This window comes from Mirounga leonina, unplaced genomic scaffold (genome assembly GCF_011800145.1).
Source record: "Mirounga leonina isolate KUSES-001 unplaced genomic scaffold, KU_Mleo_1.0 Mir_171, whole genome shotgun sequence".
Classification (NCBI taxonomy): domain Eukaryota; kingdom Metazoa; phylum Chordata; class Mammalia; order Carnivora; family Phocidae; genus Mirounga; species Mirounga leonina.
The window spans coordinates 8,933,567-8,952,157 of record NW_023270436.1 but is presented as its reverse complement, the minus strand read 5'-3'; the positions used below and the strand labels follow the sequence as shown (position 1 = coordinate 8,952,157).

Sequence of the window (18,591 nt, the reverse complement as noted above, 5' to 3'; positions counted from 1 at the left end):
AGGGAACGAGGATATATTTCCTTGTTTTACAGAGGGGAACCTGAGGCATAGAGAGGCAAAGTCATCTGCCCCAGGCGACACAGCTGGGAGGTGGCAGAGTTTGGCTCTGCGCCCAGAGCCTGCGCCCTCAGCCCCCGTGCCTTGGGATGGGCCCTCACCTCGCTGCCGCACCTGGATGGTCCTCAGAGCCAGCACGTTCTGCTCATCTGACAGGAACTGCTTCATCTTGATGAAGGGCTCCTTACCCTTCACCGTGAGCTTGCGCCAGGGCTTGGGCCGGGCCAGGATCTCGCTGACTGAGCCCTGTGACAGCCCCAGCACATAGTGGCCAAACACCCGCTGCCCGATGTTGTGTTTGAGCAGCTGCTCCTTCACCTGGAATGCAATCTCTGCCGTGTCCAGGTGCTCCTCCTCGGTTCCAGTTCCGGCCCCTGCCCCAGCTGCGCTGCCCCCACCCCCGTCCACAGGCTCGGGGGCCCCAGGTGGCTCAGGGCCAGGAGCGGGGGTGGCAGGGGCCGTGGGGGGCTTGGCGCCGTAGAAGGCCGGGGGGAACACCAGCAGGCCGCCTGCCTCCCCCTTGAAGGTGGCCGGGGGCATCATGTGCTTGGACAGCAGTGCGTCCCCTGCCAGTCTGTCCCCAGAAGCCAAGCTGGGGAAGGGGGACAGTGAGAAAGTCCTTGGGCCATCAGGGCCCAGGCCAGGACCCAGCAGGGGCTGCCCAGGGCTGGGGGACAGGGGATCTTCGGGCCCTGGTGGTGGTGGGAGCTGCGGAGGGGATGGGTAGGACTGCTCCGTGCCCAGAGAGTCTTTGATGGAATCGTCCTCCGAAGGGTCCTCCTCTATATTGTCAGAGAGACAGACAGATGCAGGAAGAGAGGACAGACAGAAGCAGACAGTGATGGGGAGAGAGAGAGCAAGCCAGGGACAGAAATATCGAGAGTGACAGAGAGAGTGAGAGAGACACCAGAGAAAGAGACAGGGAAACAGAGAGGCAGACAGAAACGAGAAACCAGAGGAGACGCGGATGGAGGCAGAGACAGAATGAAAGGCAGAAAGAGACAGAGGGACAAAGACACAGAAAGTGGGAGGCAGAGAGACACATACATGAGAGAGCAATTCAGGGAGAAAAGGTGGGGGGAGAGGGCAGGCGGGGAGGGGGAGAGAAGTGCTATGGGCATCCAGCCGTACTAAGAGCTCCCCTTCTGATCCTCAAATCCCCATCTGTGCAGGCCTGGCCCACACGCCAGTTCTGGGGAGCCCTCCCTCCGACATTAAGAACATGCACTGAGCACCCATTACGTGCTAGCACCTGGCCCCAGGGTGGGGCATCCGGACCAATGCCCACCGCGGCAGGGTGCCCACTCCTGGCTCCTGCCCACCTTGCAGCCCTCCTCTTCCTATGCGTCCTACGTGTTTGCATTCCCCACGTGAACAGCACCCATGGAATGGATCCGTCGTTGTCCCCATTTTACAGATGAGGAAACAGAGGCAGCACAGAGAGTCTTGGCCGGGGCCACACAGCTATAAGGTTATGGAGCCACTGTGTGGGGAGAAGGGCTGAGCAGCTGAGAAGGTGATTTGGGGAGAGCGCAATGTCTGTGGGTCATCACCAGCAGTCCTGCTGCGGGTGTACAATGTGAACGCCCTCTGTGTGCCCTGTGACCTCTTCCCGCTGCTCATCAGGGCTCGGGGATGAGTGGAGCCTTTGGGGCGGGTCTTGGGAGGGCCCGAGTGAGCTGCGTGGGGTACGTGTGTGTGGATACTGTGGGGGGCACTGCCAGCTGGCTTCCCCACGGACAGCCCCCAGCTAGCGCTACCACACGGCAGCTGCTCATTCAATGTGGACCCCTTCTCTCCATCTGTCTCCTGCCCGCATGGGAGGCGGTGGCGTGGGGGCGCGGAGAAGGCCAGAGGCCCATGGGCAGCCCCTATCACAGCCCCTTGGCCCCAAGAGCATTCCGTCTCCCCTACCAGGGCTGGCCAGAAGACCAGGCTTTTCCAGAAGGAATTTCTGCGTGGGGAAGAAGGCCTCCTTTGCCATGAGCAATGAGTCTTCGGGCTTGGCCATGCCCTGGGGAGACAAGAAGCCAGGCTGAGAGGGCACGGTTGGCAGAAGGCTCTCAAGGGCAGCCTGCACGGCGGGGACAGTGGTGGGAACACTCACCTGGGGGAGGCTGCAGGTGCTGGAGGCCAGCTTCATGGCTTTCAGGATGCTGCCAGAGAAAGTGGAGAGAGTCCGAGGCCAGCCAAGCTCCCGGGGCTTGGGGAGAGGTCTTGAGAGGTACTTCCTCTAGCTCATCTTCCCTGATTGAGAACAACTGCCCCACCCCGTGGACCTTACATAACACTGGACCCGGGACAACACCAAGCCTTAAGTAGCAGGCTGTGAACTGCTTCCAATGATACCTGAAGGGGTGTTGCATTAACAAACTCCCACACTGGCCGGCCTGAGCTAATCTGATGCAAGCACCACCCCCCACCAGTTCCCGCATGGACCACGAGCCACCTTGCAAGTTCTTGGATAGATGGCTCTGGAGGGCAAAGAACCAAGTGTGGTTAAGTTCTGAGACCCAGGCTGCCATGGAGGAGAGACAAGGGTGTCACCAAATGGGGTGTGGTGGGAGGGAGGAAGATCATGAACTTTGTCCAGGGCCTCTCCCCACCAAGAAAGAGGGCTGGGGGTGGTGGAGCCCCACTCTGCACAGTACCTCAGCTCTGTTTTAATTTCTTCATAGTCAGACTGCGCCTGGAGCTTCTCTTCCAGCTTCTAGAGGAGGAAACAAAGACGGTTTCAGGCTGGCCCACGTCCTTCTGCCTGGGGACGCCTCGCCCGTCTCCTGCCTGCACACCTCCTCTCCCAAGACCTACTTCTATGGCCTCGGACTTAGCCGTGAGCTGCCGCTCCAGGTCCGCGATCTGGTTGGCCGAGGTTTCCTCCAGCTCCTGCAGAGAGTTCTGGAGGTGCTGCACATCCTTCAGCAGCCGCAGGATCTCCCGATCCTTGGAGGCCAGCGCAGCTTCAAGCCGGGGGCCCGAGCACAACGCGAAGTTCACCTTATCCTGAGGACAAAGTGGGGCTTTGAGGGGCTAAGAGGTGTGGGGCAGGCAGCTGGAGGGCTGGCTTCCCCACCCCTGAATCCCAGACAAAATGGGAAATCCATCCGTGGCACGTTCTCCCTCCCACCCCCCGGTGCTGTGCTCCCCAGAGTGACTCAGCCCCTCCTTACAGGCTCTGGTTTTCCTCCTCCTATCTCTGAGCCTTTGCTCAAGCCACTCCTACCAGCCTGGATGCCTTCCCTCTAGTACTCAAACTGGTGGGGAGTGGGCAGGGAAGGTTTTCTGGAGGAAGATGTGTCTAAACTGTGATGAAGTTCAAGAACAAGTTAGTGATTTGGAAAACTGCTTGGCAGCGTCCAGTAAGGGTGGACATGTGCACTTCTGCTTGGTACATATGTGTGGGGAAAGCAGGTACCATGCACAAGACACACGTGCGAACACCAAGACTAACATTCGTAGCAGCCCTCTCTGTAACAGCCCCAAGCTGGAAACCCTCCACTGGCTTCCAAATGCCCTCCAACGAGAGAATGGATGAGCAGGTCGTGGCACATCCATACAATGGAACATGCTACAGCACTGAAAATGGATAATCCACAACTACTAACACAGCATGGACTACGCTCTCAGATAGAATATGAAGTGAGGGGTGCCTGGGTGGCTCAGTCGTTAAGCATTTGCCTTCAGCTCAGGTCATGATCCCAGGGTCCTGGGATCAAGCCCCGCATCGGGCTCCTTGCTCGGCGGGAAGCCTGCTTCTCCCTCTTCCGCTCCCCCTGCTTGTGTTCCTGCTCTTGCTATCTCTCTGTCAAATAAATAAATAAAATCTTAAAAAAAAAAAAGAATATGAAGTGAAAGGAGCCAGACAGCAAAGTGTGTGTGTGCAATCTGATTAAGATCAGATACAAAAGCAGGCAAAACCCAGCTGTGCAGTTACAAGTCAGGAGAGTGGCTCCTGTTGGGGAGTAGCACCCGGATGGGGACACAAGGGGGGGTATTCTGGGGGTGGGGAACATTCTACTTGTTGATCTGGATGCTGGTTATGGCATCTCTGAAAAATTCAATGCTGTACACTTAACGATATGCACATTTGATCTTATATACTTTATACTTCAAAAAAACCTTTGCTATAAAAGGACGAAAAAAAAGGAGAGAGTCTGGTGAGGAAGAGGTGGGGACTGGGTGATCCCAGCAGAGGTAACATCACAGATAAATGTTTAGGTTTCTAAATGGGGCACAGGTCCTATCCCAGCGACACATTTCCCCTCCCTTCCAGGCAGACCCTCAGGTTTAGACCTGAGACCCCATAGCCACAGGCCAGACAAGCGGTGGTTCCTATCTCTTCCTAATTTGCCCCTAGCCCCAAGCCCCATGGCTTCTCCAGGTTTTAGGAAATGGTCCCTTTGTCCTGCATGAAAAAGAAGTTGATGTTTGAGAGGACCTGAAGTCGGGGTGGTCCTGAGCAGTTACAAATGACTCTAAGAAGCATTACAGGGGCGCCTGGGTGGCTCAGTCATTGAGCGTGTCTGCCTTCGGCTCAGGTCATGATCCCAGGGTCCTGGGATCGAGCCCCGCGTTGGGCTCCCTGCTCGGCGGGAAGCCTGCTTCTCCCTCTCCCACTCCCCCTGCTTGTGTTCCCTCTCTCGCTGTGTCTCTCTCTGTCAAATAAATAAAATCTTAAAAAAAAAAAAAAAGAAGCATTACAAAAAACAAAACAGAGCAGAAAATAGCCTACCACTACCAATACTGGCTATTCTTCCAGGGAGATAAATGCCAATTAAAACAGGAAGCGGATGCCATTAACACATTAAATTAATTAGCATCGAGCGCCACTGTGGGGCTCAGAAAAACTCACCCCCAAACCAGCAAAATTCCCCGTGGCTGATTAACATAGGCATTTGCCGGGTTCCACGGGGGTTAATTAAATACCATCGGCAAATTCCTTCTGAGGTGAACCCACGCGCTCTCTTGCTCTCAGTCTCTCTTGTGCTCACTCCTTGCGTTGTGCAGATATCCAGACACGCTGACATATACACACACTGCTTCCCGGGACACAGACCCAAACAGAGCACACCCTGAGAGAAGTACCTGCTGGAATACTCACGCTGACATGCAGACACACAGAAATACCCAGCATCAAAGAGATATATGCATATGGACATGTCACTGTGATACACAGAGTCACGTATGTGCTCAGAGACCACACGGGGCATGGGCAAAACCACCTGAGACATGCCCCAACACCCCACTGCTACTAAACGGTGGCAACAAACCTTCGCTGAGCACGGACCTCAGTGAGGAGGTCCAAGCACCATTTTAGGTACTTTACATGTAATCTTCCCAACAGCCCAATCAGGTAGGTCTTACTCATACAGGTAAGGAAACTGAGGCACAGTTAGATTAAGGATACAGTTACTTGCCCAAAGGGCACAGACAGACATATACATTCATAGTAATTCACGTTCGCAGAGACACAGTCCAACACTGAAACAGAAAAACAGATATGGGCACGGTGGTCAGTGTTTCAGGGTGGCAGGTGAAGTGAAAGGTATGCTGGCCACTTCAGGTGCACGGGTGGAGGCCGCAAGTCCCCCTGGAGCAGACCTGTCGTTATGTAAGGAATCGGGAATCTAATCCCTTGGTAGGCAGAGATCTGGAGAGAAGGTGGACCAGCTTACATAAGGAACCAAGGCTTTCTGCGAGAGGAGCAATGGAGACTCTTTTTTTTTTTTTTAAAGTAGGCTCCATGCCCAACGCTTGAACTCATGACCGTGAGATTGAGTTGCATGCTCTATTGACTGAACCAGCCAGGTACCCCGCAATGAAGACTCTTAACATAGGACAGAAGTGTCAGTTGGGGTGGCTCTGACTGAAATCCCTCTGATGCCGGGACCCCAGAGGGGCACCAACCAGGAGGAAGGAAAAAGATGCACTAAGCGGGCTTAACACAGGCACCTCAGGATTGATGACTAAAGACAGGTGCTTTGTAGCATGTGGCTGTTTGGAAAAACCCACTGGAATCACTCTGGCATGTTTGGGAACCAGTGGCTGATAGGAATGTCAATCTCAGGTCTCGGTTAAGTGGTCCTACCGCGGTTCGGTAGGATTGAGAACCAGTGGTCAACGGCGACACGTGGTGGCACCGCTGCTCTATTGCTCAAACTTACCCTCCCACCCAGTCTTGCCAGGCATCTGGCCATGCAAATGGGCCTCTTTGGCCTGAGTGAGTTGCTGGCATTCTTGGACAACTGGGGGGTAAAGGAGGGCCTCCAAAGGAAGATGCTGGACTTCCTATTAATCACATATGGAAGCTCGAGTTTGCAAAGAGCTGTGGCTGTATTTTGACCTTCAGCTGGTGAAGCAAGTCATAGTAATTATAGTTAACTATACATTGACCTTGGCAATTTAGATGCTATGCCCGCTGTATCCACACACATTCATGTGCCTAATTTCACACAGAGGCACATGACTGACCCACAAAATGGCATCCGCATAGTCATACTCACCAGCATGGCTTTTCCCAACCTTTCCCTCTGGCTCCCCCACCATCCTTACCCCACTGGGTCCCTGCGGGGAGCAGCAGGCCAGGCGGATAGAGCTGTTGACTGAGGCAAGTTGTTCCCGAAGACTTTCTACCTCCCGCTGGGCAGCCTCAGCTCGCTGGGGAGGAGAGTGGAGGCAAGCGCGGTTAAAAGGTGAGCAGGGCCACATTGGATCCCACCCTGGCCTTCTGCCGTCCCCCTGCATGCTTCAGGCAGGGCTGGGTGTTTGTCTCCAGCTCCCATGCCACCTAGTGCCACCTGGATGGAGTGTCTGCAGAGTGTTTCCCAGCCCATGAGCTGAGGCAGGCCCCTGGGCAAGTCACTTCCTCTCTCTGGGTCTCAGTTTTCCTCTTGTGAAATGGGGGCAATGAAATACATTTCTAAATCAGAATGCCAGTTTTCCAAACTGGGTATATGGTGGATCTTAACTCCTCAAAAATTTCTAAGAAAAAAGCCTGGAAGGAAGCCTCCAAATGTTAACAATGTAGCCTTATGGCTTTTGAGAGAAATCTGTACTTTGTCACTCCCTGGTTGTGCGACCTTGGGCAAGAGATTTCATCTGCCCAGCCTCAGTTCCCCTATTTATAAAATGGGGATGATAAAAGTAACTACCTCATAGAGTTGTTTTGCAAAGTAAGTGATCTGGTAAACTACAACTTATTAGGTATCTTAGCTTAGGTATCAATAATTGGCTAACTTTGTTAAAAGAGCTGTGACTGTATTTTAACTCTCGGTGACGCAGGTCATAACGATTACAGTTAACTTTCACACTGATCTTGGCAATCAAGACACTATACCTACTATATGCACATGGAGACCCACACATATCCATGTTCACATTTTGTTAATTTATTTTTTAAATTGATCTGTTTACTTACTAGTATCCTGCCTTGTTCCAGAAATGGCTCAAGTCAGTTTTGTTTTCAGAAAGGTTTTGGGTGTGCAGGTGTAGAGAAATATTTTTATGTTTCTGCACAGCTAGGGCTTCCCAAGCAAATCTGACTGAAACAGGACGGGGCTAAATGACAAGCCCGGAAGTCAGTTTCTGACATCAGCTGGTGAAGCAAGTCGTAGTAATTTTCCTCTCTGAAGGTATGTGTTTACATTTCAGTGGGGGATGAGACCCCGACCATGGACACATCCCCTGGGTTGGAAAGCTGGGTTTAAAGCTACTAGAAAGTTACGAGTCTTCTCTTCCCCATGGAGAGAAGTATTTTCATTCCACATGCTAAAAACTCAGGATGCTTGCCCTTCTGTTCATCATGACACTAGGGAGCTAGTTTTCTCCCTCTCTCAGAAAGTCCCTCTCCTATATAACCATCCAGAGTCACATGTGGGGGTTCCTTGCCCACAGTAAGAAATCTGGTGCATGCAAAATGATGTCTGATTGTCACCCCGGGGGGAAGAACTGGGGCAAACTGGCAGGGTTATTACTATGTAAGTAGTAACACTGATCTGCTCTGCTCCAGAATCCTCTTGTTCACATTCTGGACAATCTTAATACAGATTAAAAAAACCCTAATATGATGACATTTATTTTCTTCTCCATACTTTCTATAATGAGGTTTTACTTTTACACTCAGAAAAGATAAACATTAAAAAAGAGTTGTTTCCTATTCAAACTGCTCTAAGATCTCTTTTTGCAAGCCTATTTGACTGGCAAAGATCCAAAAGTTTGGTGACACACGATACTACTGAGGCTGTAGGGAAACCGGCCCTGTCTTAACTGCAGGGAGTGTAAACTGGGCAGTTTGGCCACATCTGTCAAATAAAAATGCACAGATCCTCAGCCCAGGAATTCCACTTCTCAGAATTTACCCTATTTAGTGGCTCATGCATGTCTGAAATAGTATCTGTATACGGGTGTTCCCCGCGGGATTGACGATGGTGTTAAATGACTGGAAATATGGTCTTCATCAGTTGGGGACTGGTTAGACCATGGGCGGGCAAGCTGCAGCTGGATGCCTGTTTTGTGTATCGAGTTTTTCTGGAACACAGCCACACCCATTCGCTCGCATACGGTCTACGATTTCACATATGGCAAAGTGGGATGGCCGTGACAGAGCTGGGCATATTTACTCTCTGCTCCTTCACGGAAAGCTTGCCACCCCCCGGTTGGATGACGGAGTGGCCATGTAGGGCAATACCACACGGCCGTAAATAAATGGACTTCTTTTATGCAGACATGGAATGAGTTCTAAGATATACACGTGGAACAAATAAGGTCCGAGAGGGTGGGTACAGTATATTATGGTTTTTGTTATAAAAAGGGGTAAAAATAGATACATTCCTGAGCTTGTGAACGGATCTCTAGAAGGAGACACTAGAAACAGGTAAGAGAGGCTGCCAAAGGGAGAAAACTGGGAAGCTGAATTGGGGAAGGAGACGGGAGTTTCCCAAGTATGAACCTTTTTGAGTTTTGAACTATGAAAATGGATTATGTATTCAAAAAACTACCCTAAAAATGCTACTCTTTTCCACGTTTCCTCTGCAGGTGGGTGGGCCCTGCACTTAAGCCGGCACAGCCGTGCCTCCGGGCCTTTGATCCTGCGGTGCCTTCCACCTGGAACGCCCTTCGCCGGAGAAGGCCTCCTGGGCTTTAGAACCCAGCTGTAAAGCGTGCTCCTACAGGGAAATGATTACTCGCTGTCACACTGCTGGCCCCTCCTGGCCATGTCCCTGGCTGCTGGCATTGCAGGGTGGAGGTGTGTTGGGCCCTTGAGACTCCAGCCTGGACCCCATGGCCACGCTTCACCTCCTTTCAGACTCCTGCCAGCTTTGCCCCCCAGATGGCAACATGTCTGAGGTCTGAAGAAGGCAGGGTGTGGGACCCCATTTACATATGTGAAAATGGGGACTCGCAGAGGCTCATGGACTTTTGAGGACCTGGGCTGGGACTAGAAGATGGGGGCCCCAAGCAAGTTTGGGGTCCATCCAGTGATTGGCTGGCGTGGCTGGGATCAAGGGAGGAGGCTGCAGGAGAGCTGGTGGTGTGGGGAGGGAGGGAAGGAAGCAGCTGGGGCTTGTCCCTTGTCACCACCTCAGGCTCTTTGGAACATGGTTCCTCGCTCAGTCTGCTTGGGAGAGACCCACGTCCCAGCTTGGCCTTCGGGCTGGGCTCACCAGTCACTGCTCCGCCGCCTTCCTCCTGCTGGAGAGGCCTCCTGCACAGGAGCCGCCAGGGAAGGGCACCTGGCCTTCACCTAGGCTGTCCCCTGGCCTAGAATGCCATCCTGCTACAATTTCAATTTATTCGTCAGGTCTCAGCAACATGGCCCTTCCTCCATGACGTCCTCCCTGACCCTCAAGTCTGGGTCAGGTGCCCCTTCCCCAACTTCTACTGCCTGGGTCACCCTATTTCTGAGTATTCTGTCAGCATCCCTTCCTCCTTCCTCCGAGAGCCCAGGGTCCCAGACACTCCCGGCCCTAGCACTCAGCATGGCACATGGCACATGGCACATGGCAATGGTATCAATAAATATCAATTGGGCTCCCCCCAGCCCGAACCCCACCCTGGGCAGAATGAGTGTTAGCACACATCTTCTCACCTGATTAGCTTTCTCCAAGTTGGTCATGATCAGGCCGACTTCATCTGCCCTGAGACAGAAAGATAAGACCCTGAGAAGGGTTTCTGGCAGCCACCGGACCCCTGCCTATCCTGATAACCCCAGCCCCTGCCTGAACCTAAGGCTCTCGCTCACAATGGGAGGCTAAGGAGGCTGCCCTCCATCCCTCCTACTAGAGAGAAACCGGGCTGGGCACAAAAGAACCCAGGCTGTGGGGAAATGGGATGGGGGCCTCAGCACGACACCCCTTCCAGGCGGCCTGGCCTGCTGCCCCTGCCAGGGGTCTATTCTCTTTAGCTGCCCTACACCTCCCAGCCTTTGGCCACACTGTGCCTTCTACCTGGAATGCCCTTCCTCAAGAGGACAGGACTCTGAGCTTTAAAACCCAGCTCCAAAGTGTCCTCTTAGGAGGACTCCCTCAACTACCCCCGTGGTGGTCATTCATTTATTTGCTGCCCCCCAACCCCCAGGCTCCCAGCACTGAGGGGGCCAGAACAGGCTGTATCCACCTTGGTCGCCCCTCTTCTGAGCATGGGGTGGGGACACAGGAGGCCTGTGGGGAGCATTTGGTGACTATAAGCTGTGCACGTGCTTTAGGCGTATTCAGGGCCTTCTTTCATGCAAGCTGTTCCCCCCTGCCCAGAGCACCCAACCCAGCATTCTCCATATGGCCATCTCCTTCTCATTCTGGAGGTCATCTCCTCAGGGAAGTCCCCTGGGACTACCCTGGATAACAGGACCCGTCCTCCCTGTTAGTCTCTCTTGCTGCTCATGGCTCTTCCTTTCTTAGCATTCGGCAGGCGCCCAGAACAGTGCCAAGCATACAGTAAGTGCTCAATAGTATCTGTGAAGGTATGAATTTATCACTATACATCATCCGTTATTGTCTGTCTCTTCTCCTCGACTGAGGACAGGGCCATGTTCTAGCGTTTCTTCCGGGGACCCAACATAGCACTGGGTAAACAGTAGGTGCTAAATAAGTGTTTGTGGAATAAATGATGTCTTAAAGCCATGTTGAGTCCAGAGTAATTTAAGTGAATGACACTCAGCCCCTGAGGGTTGGACTGTGGAGTTGTGGTGGAGACAGTTCTAGGAAGTTGTGGTAAGGTGGAGGCCCCTGCCCAGCAGACCCTACTCAGCCACGACCCAGAACGTCATTTATAGTCTATGGTGCATGAATGGCACAGACCAGTGAACAGCTGTGTGCCTATGGGGGTGGGGAGCACTGGGTGCTTAATGAAATAGGTGCTTCAGGCAGTGAGTTAGAGGGAGAAGAGTCAGAAAGAGAAGGCATATTTGAGAGGGTCAGAGGGTGGAGGCATGTCTGGGAGGGTCAGAGGGAGGAGGCATATTTGGGAAGGTCAGAGGGAAGAGACATATCTGGTAGGATCAGAGGGAGGAGACATGTCTGGGAGAGCCAGAGTGAGAAGGCATACCTCAGCAGGGTTTTCACTTACTTGGATGCCGCCTCCTCATCATATTTCCGCCGCAGTTCCAGCAGCTCTGTCTGTGTGGCCTTTAACGCTGGGAAAAAGTAAAGAGCCAGGGTGAAGCACCTCCCACTTCCCCCAGGAGCCCACTCCTTCTGCAGGGTTCAGAAGGCAGAATGAAGTTCAAGGTAGTAAGGGAAGACCTTTCTTTTCTTTTCTTTTTTTTTTTTTAAAGATTTTATTTATTTATTTGAAAGAGAGAGACACAGCGAGAGAGGGAACACAAGCAGGGGGAGTGGGAGAGGGAGAAGCAGGCTTCCCCGCAGAGCAAGGAGCCCGATGTGGGGGCTCGATCCCAGGACCCCGGGATCATGACCTGAGCCGAAGGCAGACGCTTAACCGACTGAGCCACCCAGGCGCCCCAGGGAAGACCTTTCTTTTGGTTAGAACCAGTGACAGCTAGAGTTTCCTGCCCATGGAGAGGCTTCAAGCTGGTTGGAGGGCAGAGAGGATGACCCTCTAGGAGTCTATGAAGCTCAGAGGACCCAGGCAAGTGGTAGGGGTCTGTCTGTCCCATGGCCTTGTGTATGAGCTGCCCCACACCCTTAGGTCACTCCAGGACCTGGGTGGGGCCATCTGTCCATGAGCTCACCCACTCCAAGGTTCAGACAGGGAGGAGCAATGAAGTCAACAGATATGTGTTAATTATGAGAAATTTCTTATGAAATTCAAGATTTCTGATTTCTCCAAGAAGATTGAAAGCTTGGTGACACTGGGTCATATGGCAGTAGCTGGCTGATGCTCAACAGTGGCCATCTCTTTAGTCAAGGCCCAGGTGGTCCAGTTTGCCCCAGACCCCACCCTGCCCTACTGCCTTCCCTAACCTGACCGGCTTGGTTGTGTGTCTGGCCCCTGCAGGCACTGAGTTCGCCACCCCTGATTTAATTCTACTTCTCAAACCCTCTCTCCACAGCAATGTGGCCTCCAGGGACTGGGCTCAGACCCCCACGGTATAAAGCTGATCTACCCCCTTCCTCCTCAAACCGCATCCCCCCACCCCCGCCCCACCTTCCTGATTCTAGACTACCTGAGCTTGTGTTCATAGAGTCACTGTCCCCTCCCACTCCTCCTCCTGGTCTGACAGGGTTGGGGAGGTGCACGGGGCCAGGGAATGTGTGCCAGATACATACCTGAATGTAGGACTTTGATCTTTTCCTCTGCCTCCCCCAGTCTGGCTGCCAAAGTGATTTGTACTTCTTGAAGGCCCCTGCGGAGAGACCGGGCCTGCTCACCCTGGCTCTGCACACGCCCATGTGCATGGGCCCTGCCTGGGTCCCTGAGTCGGTCCTCCTGGCTTCCTAACCCACTCACCTCCTCCCTGTAATCTGTACCTCTGCCTTTTAAACCAGTCCTTAAACATGACATTCAGGCATTTGGCTGCCTTGCTCTTTTGCTGACTGTGTGGACCTATATCAGCCAGTGACCTTGCCTCTCTGGGCGTCAGTTTCCTCACCTGTAAAATAAGGTTCTGCTGGGGTCTGCCTTGTGGCTGCTATGAGACATCTTCAGCGTGATGTGGGGTACCTGGTGCTCCCTCAGTACCATTACTTACTATTCCTGTCCTTGGGGAGGCATTTTTTCCCGTCTTTGTGTCAGTTGTTTGGGATGGTTGTCCAGCCCACTGTAGCCTAGAGCTTCGGTGTGATGCAAGTGTCTCAGCAGAGACAGAGGGGCCCCAGCTGGATTGGGGGAGGGTTTATACAAAGCCTGGGCCTTCTGTTGTCTGGCTCAGAGACTCTAGGGAAGGAGCCCCTTTACCTCTGGTCCTACACCCTGTCCCTTCCCCTCTCTCACACCACTCTAGGCACACTCACCTCCTTGCTGGTCAAACACACCAGGAATGTTTCTACCTCAGGGCCTTTGCTCTGGTTGTCCCCTCTGTCTGAAACACCCTTCCCCAAAGATCTGCAAGTTTCACTCCCCTACCTCCTTGGGGCTTTGCTTACCTCCTCAGTGAGGCCTCCCCTTACACCCTATTTAAAACTTCAGCTTCAATCTCCAACGCTCCCTCCTTTATTTTTCTTCACAACGTTTATGATCATGTAGCAGACTATTTACTTTATTTATCTTGTTTATCTGTGTCTTCCTCATGAGAAAGTAAACTCCAGGAGAGCAGGGAGGCTTGTCCACTTGTTCACTGCTGTGCCCCTAGAACAGTGCTTGGCACACAGCAGGTGGCTCCATAAATACATGGAACAAGTGAATACGAAATAAGTAAATGAAAGGATAAATGTAATGACCACCATGAAGCTGTCCTAGAAATGCCCCCAAAGATCCAGATTTATAATAATCCAGGTATTATTACTCCCACATCAACTGTAAGGGCAACCATTTACTGACATATACTCCTTCAAGTGAGTGTGGAGCTAAACACATATATTCATTCTCACGGTAGACTAGGAGTTGATATCACCTGTCCACTTGATCAGGCTACAGTACCCAGTTATTCAACCACACACTAATCTTGGGGTTGCTGTGAAGGTATTCTGTAGATGGGCTTAACATCTACAGTCGGTTGACATTAAGTAAAGGAGAAGAATCTCAATAATGTGGGTGGGCCTCGTCTAATCAGTTGCAGGTCTTAAGAATAAAACCGAGGAAGAAGAACTTCTGCCTCAAGACTGCAGCACCTACTCCTGCCTGACTTTCCAGCCTGCTGTCTGGCTCTACTGATTCAGACTTGTCAGCCCCAACTGTGTGAACTAAGTCCTTGAAATATGTGTCTTAATTAAAATAGAAAGTCCTTCTGGTTTTATTTCTCTGGGGAACCCTGACTAATACACCACCATTAGCCCCATTTTCCAACTGGGAAAACTGAAGCTCAGACAGGTGATGTGAGCTGCCCAGGGCTGGCCGCTGAGCTGCTGAGGTAGGGCTGGAAACCCGGGCCTGCATCTCTATCTCCAACCTGCCTCTGGATTCCCTGAAGGTCCCACCTCCCAGCCAGGCAGGGCAGCAGGGGCCCACCTATTCCTCCCCACTCACTTTTGTTTCTCCGCCTCATTTCTCTGCAGCAAAGTCTCTGTCAGGAGGGCTTTGCTGGGAATGCCCGGGAGGCGGCTCCCCTCAGTCAGCGTGGGCCCTGCTGGAGATGTCCCCTCTCTCTGCTCTGGAGGGAAAAAAAAAGGGAAAACCACCCATCACTGGAAGTGGCATGGCAGCCAGAGGTGCCTTCTGCAAACCGGAGGGACTGGCAGTGCTGGGACAAGACTTAATTTCCCAAACTCGGGTGTTAGAGAGAGTGCAGCTGGAGAGACCTGCCATCACCATGGTCAGCTGGGTTGTCACCGTGGGGGGCGTGTGTGAACGAATGTCAAGTTCCCATGTGCCAGTCTCAGCCAGCAAGCCCAGAGTCTTCTTTACTCTCTTGGACCTGTTCCTGCCTCCTCGGCCTTCTTACTTTTTTAAGAGTCATGGTAAAATATACATAAAAGTATACAATTCAGTGACATTTAATACATTCACAGTATTGTGCAACCGTTAGCATTAATTCCAGAATGCTGTCACTACCCCAAAAGGAAGCCAGTCCCCACTAAGTAGTCACTCCTTTTTCCCACTCCCCCAGCCCTTGGCAACCACCAATCTGCTTTCTGTCTCTGGGGATTTGCATATCCTGGATATTTCCTATCACTGGAATCATACATAATATATGTCCTTTTGTGTCTGGTTTCTTTCACTTAGCAAAATGTTTTCGAGGTTCATCCAGGTTGTAGCATGGATCAGACCGTCACTCGTTTACTCGTTTTTATGGTTAAATAATATTCCATTTCATGGACAAGCCACATTTTGTTTTTCCATTCATCTGCTGATAGACATCTGGATTGTTTCCACCTCTGGCTGTTGTGAATAGTGCTACTGTGAACATTTTTGTACATGTGTTTGTTTGAGCACCTGTTCTTAGTTCTTTGGAGTAGATACCTAGGAGTGAAATTGCTGGGTCATGGGGTAACTGTAGGTGACGGCACACACTCAGATGCTCAGTCATAGCCCACCGCACCTGCGGGTGCCCCTGGGCAGGGCCCACATTGGGTCCAGCTTTGCAGACCCGTGGTGGCTCCTTCAGGGGTTCAGTGTGTGTCTTTGGCACTCAATTTGTCACCAGGAGAAAGGGTGCTCAGGGGCCGGCCATCGAGGGTGAATGTCTCAAGAGTTCCAAAATCTGGGCTCCTGACCTTGGGTCCGACTGACTCCATTATGTTCTGTCCTGTCACCTGCGGTGAGTGCAGAGCTGGACAGTTTGTAGAGTGAGTCCCTTGAGGGCCTGACAGAGTGTTCAGGGCCTGGCTTGTTCTTACGCAGGTGCGCGCGCGCACACACACACACACACACAGAGGGAACGTTGCCGGGGCTGAGGCCACAGCAGTGAATAAACAAACAAGGTTTGACCATCACGAAGCACAGCACTCACGGAGAGACACAGCCCAGGGCCAAGGTCAAGAGCCCCTGGTTTGAATCCCTGTTGGCAGCCCACTGCCTCTGAGACTCAGTTTCCCTGCTTGTCAAATGGGGCCAGTGACACCTTAGAAGGTTGATACAAGGGGACAGTGGGAAGCCGTGTGAAAGGCACATGGCACAGCGCAAATGCTCTGAAGCGGCGGTTCCCACAACTGCCATTATTCTGATAGAGGGAAGTTCAAACCCTAAAGGGACCTCAGAGACTGCACAGAGCCATCTGTATATGAGCTGGCTTGTCAGGGAGGCTGGAAGGGCATTCTGGGTACAGGAACAGAGCTGGCAAAGTGGTGTATTTTAGTCACCATAAATCTTCCCCAGAGGACTCTGCCAAGGACCAGGCATACAGTAGGTGCTCACTAGGCACTGGGAGGTAGGGAGGGAGCTGTGAATTGGGGAGTGTGCCAGAGCAGTCAAACTTTGATTTGGCAGGCCTCAGCCCATTATCTCCAGGAGATAGACCAGGGATCTGCAATGACAGCCCTTGGGCCAAAACTGGCCCATCACCTGTTTTGTCTATAAAGTTTTATTGGGACACAACCACACCCACTCATTTACCTATGTTCTATGGCTTTTTTCCACACAGAGTTGAGTAGTCGTGACAGAAAATGTGTGGCCGGCAAAGTCTGAAGTATTTACTCTCCTGGCACTTTACCAAAAAAAAGAAGGTAATCTCGCTGACTTTTGAGGTAAATTCTCCTCATTTATTCCTTAGACTCTTGCCCTCTTCTCTGCTTCATTTTCCCCCCAAAGCCTTTCTTACCACCTGAAATACTGTATGTTTAACATTTATTGGTTGACAGTCAGCCTTTCCCTCTAGAAGGTCAGTGCCACAAGGACAGGGATTTTTGTCTGTTTTGTTCCCAGATATGTCACCGGTGCCTATGACAGTGCCTGGCTTGCAGCTCAATGAACACCCAAGACTCAGATGGTTACCAAGAGCTTTCACGTGCAGACTTGCTCCTCCCCACGGAGACCTCCTACCTCACCTGCCAGAGGTAACCACAAAGCCGAATTTTGTCCATCATTTCCTTGCTTTTAATTATCATAATATATGTATATCTGAACTCTATTTTTAGCTCTCCCAGTTTCCTGACTTGTCTCATTTGATACTGAAACAGTGCTGTGTTCACCACATCCTGTTCCCCTCCCTTGTTGGGCACATAGTCAGACTGTACTTCCCCGGCTCCCTTGCAGCTGGGTGTGGCCACGTGACGGAGTTTTGGTCACTGGGATGTGGCTGGAAGTGACGTGTGCCACTTCTGAGCCTGGAGCCATAAACTTCGGTATGATCCTCCACACTTTTTCTCTGCCTGTCAGCCGGTTGTGACAGTCGCCATGACTCTGGGTGTCATGTGTCAAAGAGGGCAGAATTGCAGCAGGGGACAGGGAGCATCCCCTCCCACTTCCCACCCTTCAAATACTTTAGACTTGTGGGATTTGCGGTTGGGTTGTTCCACAGTGGTGTACCATAACCCATCCTACATCTAAGATGATAAAGTTGAGCTCCTTGCTGCCGCCACGCCCACCCCTCCAAAGGTGGCCAAGATTGGCGGCTGAAGATCCACAGCCCATTTGTTTACGATGGACATCCCATAAGGCCTTCTTAGTACCTTTGGGGCCAAGGAGCTCGGGGTGCCTCTTCCACGAAGTGTGGAGGTCTCGCCGCGGCTGCCCACTGGGGTCGAAGCTGGGGGGCTGCAGTCTGTCGTCTAGGCTGCGCGTCGCTTCAAACACAGGCACGGGGTCTGCACACACAGAGAGAGGAGCCCAGGAGTGGTGGGGGCCCTGAGGGCTGAGGCCGCTCTACAGGGAGCGGAGGGGACCATCCACAGGAGCCTTCTGGAGTTGCTCTGACGGCTTAGGAGAGCAATGTGGAATTTCTGCTTTGTGAGGGAGCAGCCTTCTTCAGGGACCTGCTCAGGGGAGTGTGTGCCATCCCCATGGATAGGGGTGTCTTGCCCACCGGGAATAATAACAACAACAATAACTGTCACAATAACTGCATTTTCTGGATTCTATGGTGCCATCCGTGGTGGCCCTGAGACTGTGTCTTGTATGCCACCAACCACAGGAGGTGTCTGTAAACAAGGACCCCACTCTGACAACCATCAGTCTGAGGTCAGCCTTCCCCCTGGCCTTCCCACACAGACCTGCAGGCAGCTGGGGATGGGGCTGACTCCTGAGGGGCACCAGACCAAGGGGCCTGGGTCTGGTCCATGTAGCATGGATCCTGGGTCCTGGTCTAATCTATACTTGTTTTTCAGGACTGCTCTGAGGACCAACGACTCCTCCAAGGCCTGCCCAGCACTGTACAGATGGTCCAGACTAAACCGTCTGGATGCTTCCACCCAGTTCCTTACCTCTTCTTCCTCCGACACCTCTCCCACCTCCCTCCCTATTTTCCTTCCCCTGCATTTCCTCAAATCTTTCTATCTATTATCTATCTATCTATCTATCTATCTATCTATCTATCTATCTATCTAT

General features: G+C 52.2%; 1 protein-coding gene across 1 annotated transcript in view; it reads right to left on the bottom strand.

Moving 5' to 3' along the window:
* The window catches only part of CUX2 (cut like homeobox 2), a 255,872-nt gene that overhangs the window by 22,605 nt on the left and 214,676 nt on the right, over nt 1–18,591 (bottom strand). Inside the window, exons 5-15 of the mRNA XM_035017009.1 lie at nt 17,718–17,852; nt 14,638–14,761; nt 12,783–12,859; nt 11,620–11,686; nt 10,145–10,193; nt 6,610–6,714; nt 2,869–3,060; nt 2,709–2,767; nt 2,165–2,213; nt 1,972–2,071; nt 159–839 (exon numbers count right to left, since the gene is read on the bottom strand). Coding sequence (XP_034872900.1) covers nt 159–839; nt 1,972–2,071; nt 2,165–2,213; nt 2,709–2,767; nt 2,869–3,060; nt 6,610–6,714; nt 10,145–10,193; nt 11,620–11,686; nt 12,783–12,859; nt 14,638–14,761; nt 17,718–17,852 — 1,638 coding nt within the window. The remainder of the gene's footprint in view (nt 1–158; nt 840–1,971; nt 2,072–2,164; nt 2,214–2,708; nt 2,768–2,868; nt 3,061–6,609; nt 6,715–10,144; nt 10,194–11,619; nt 11,687–12,782; nt 12,860–14,637; nt 14,762–17,717; nt 17,853–18,591) is intronic.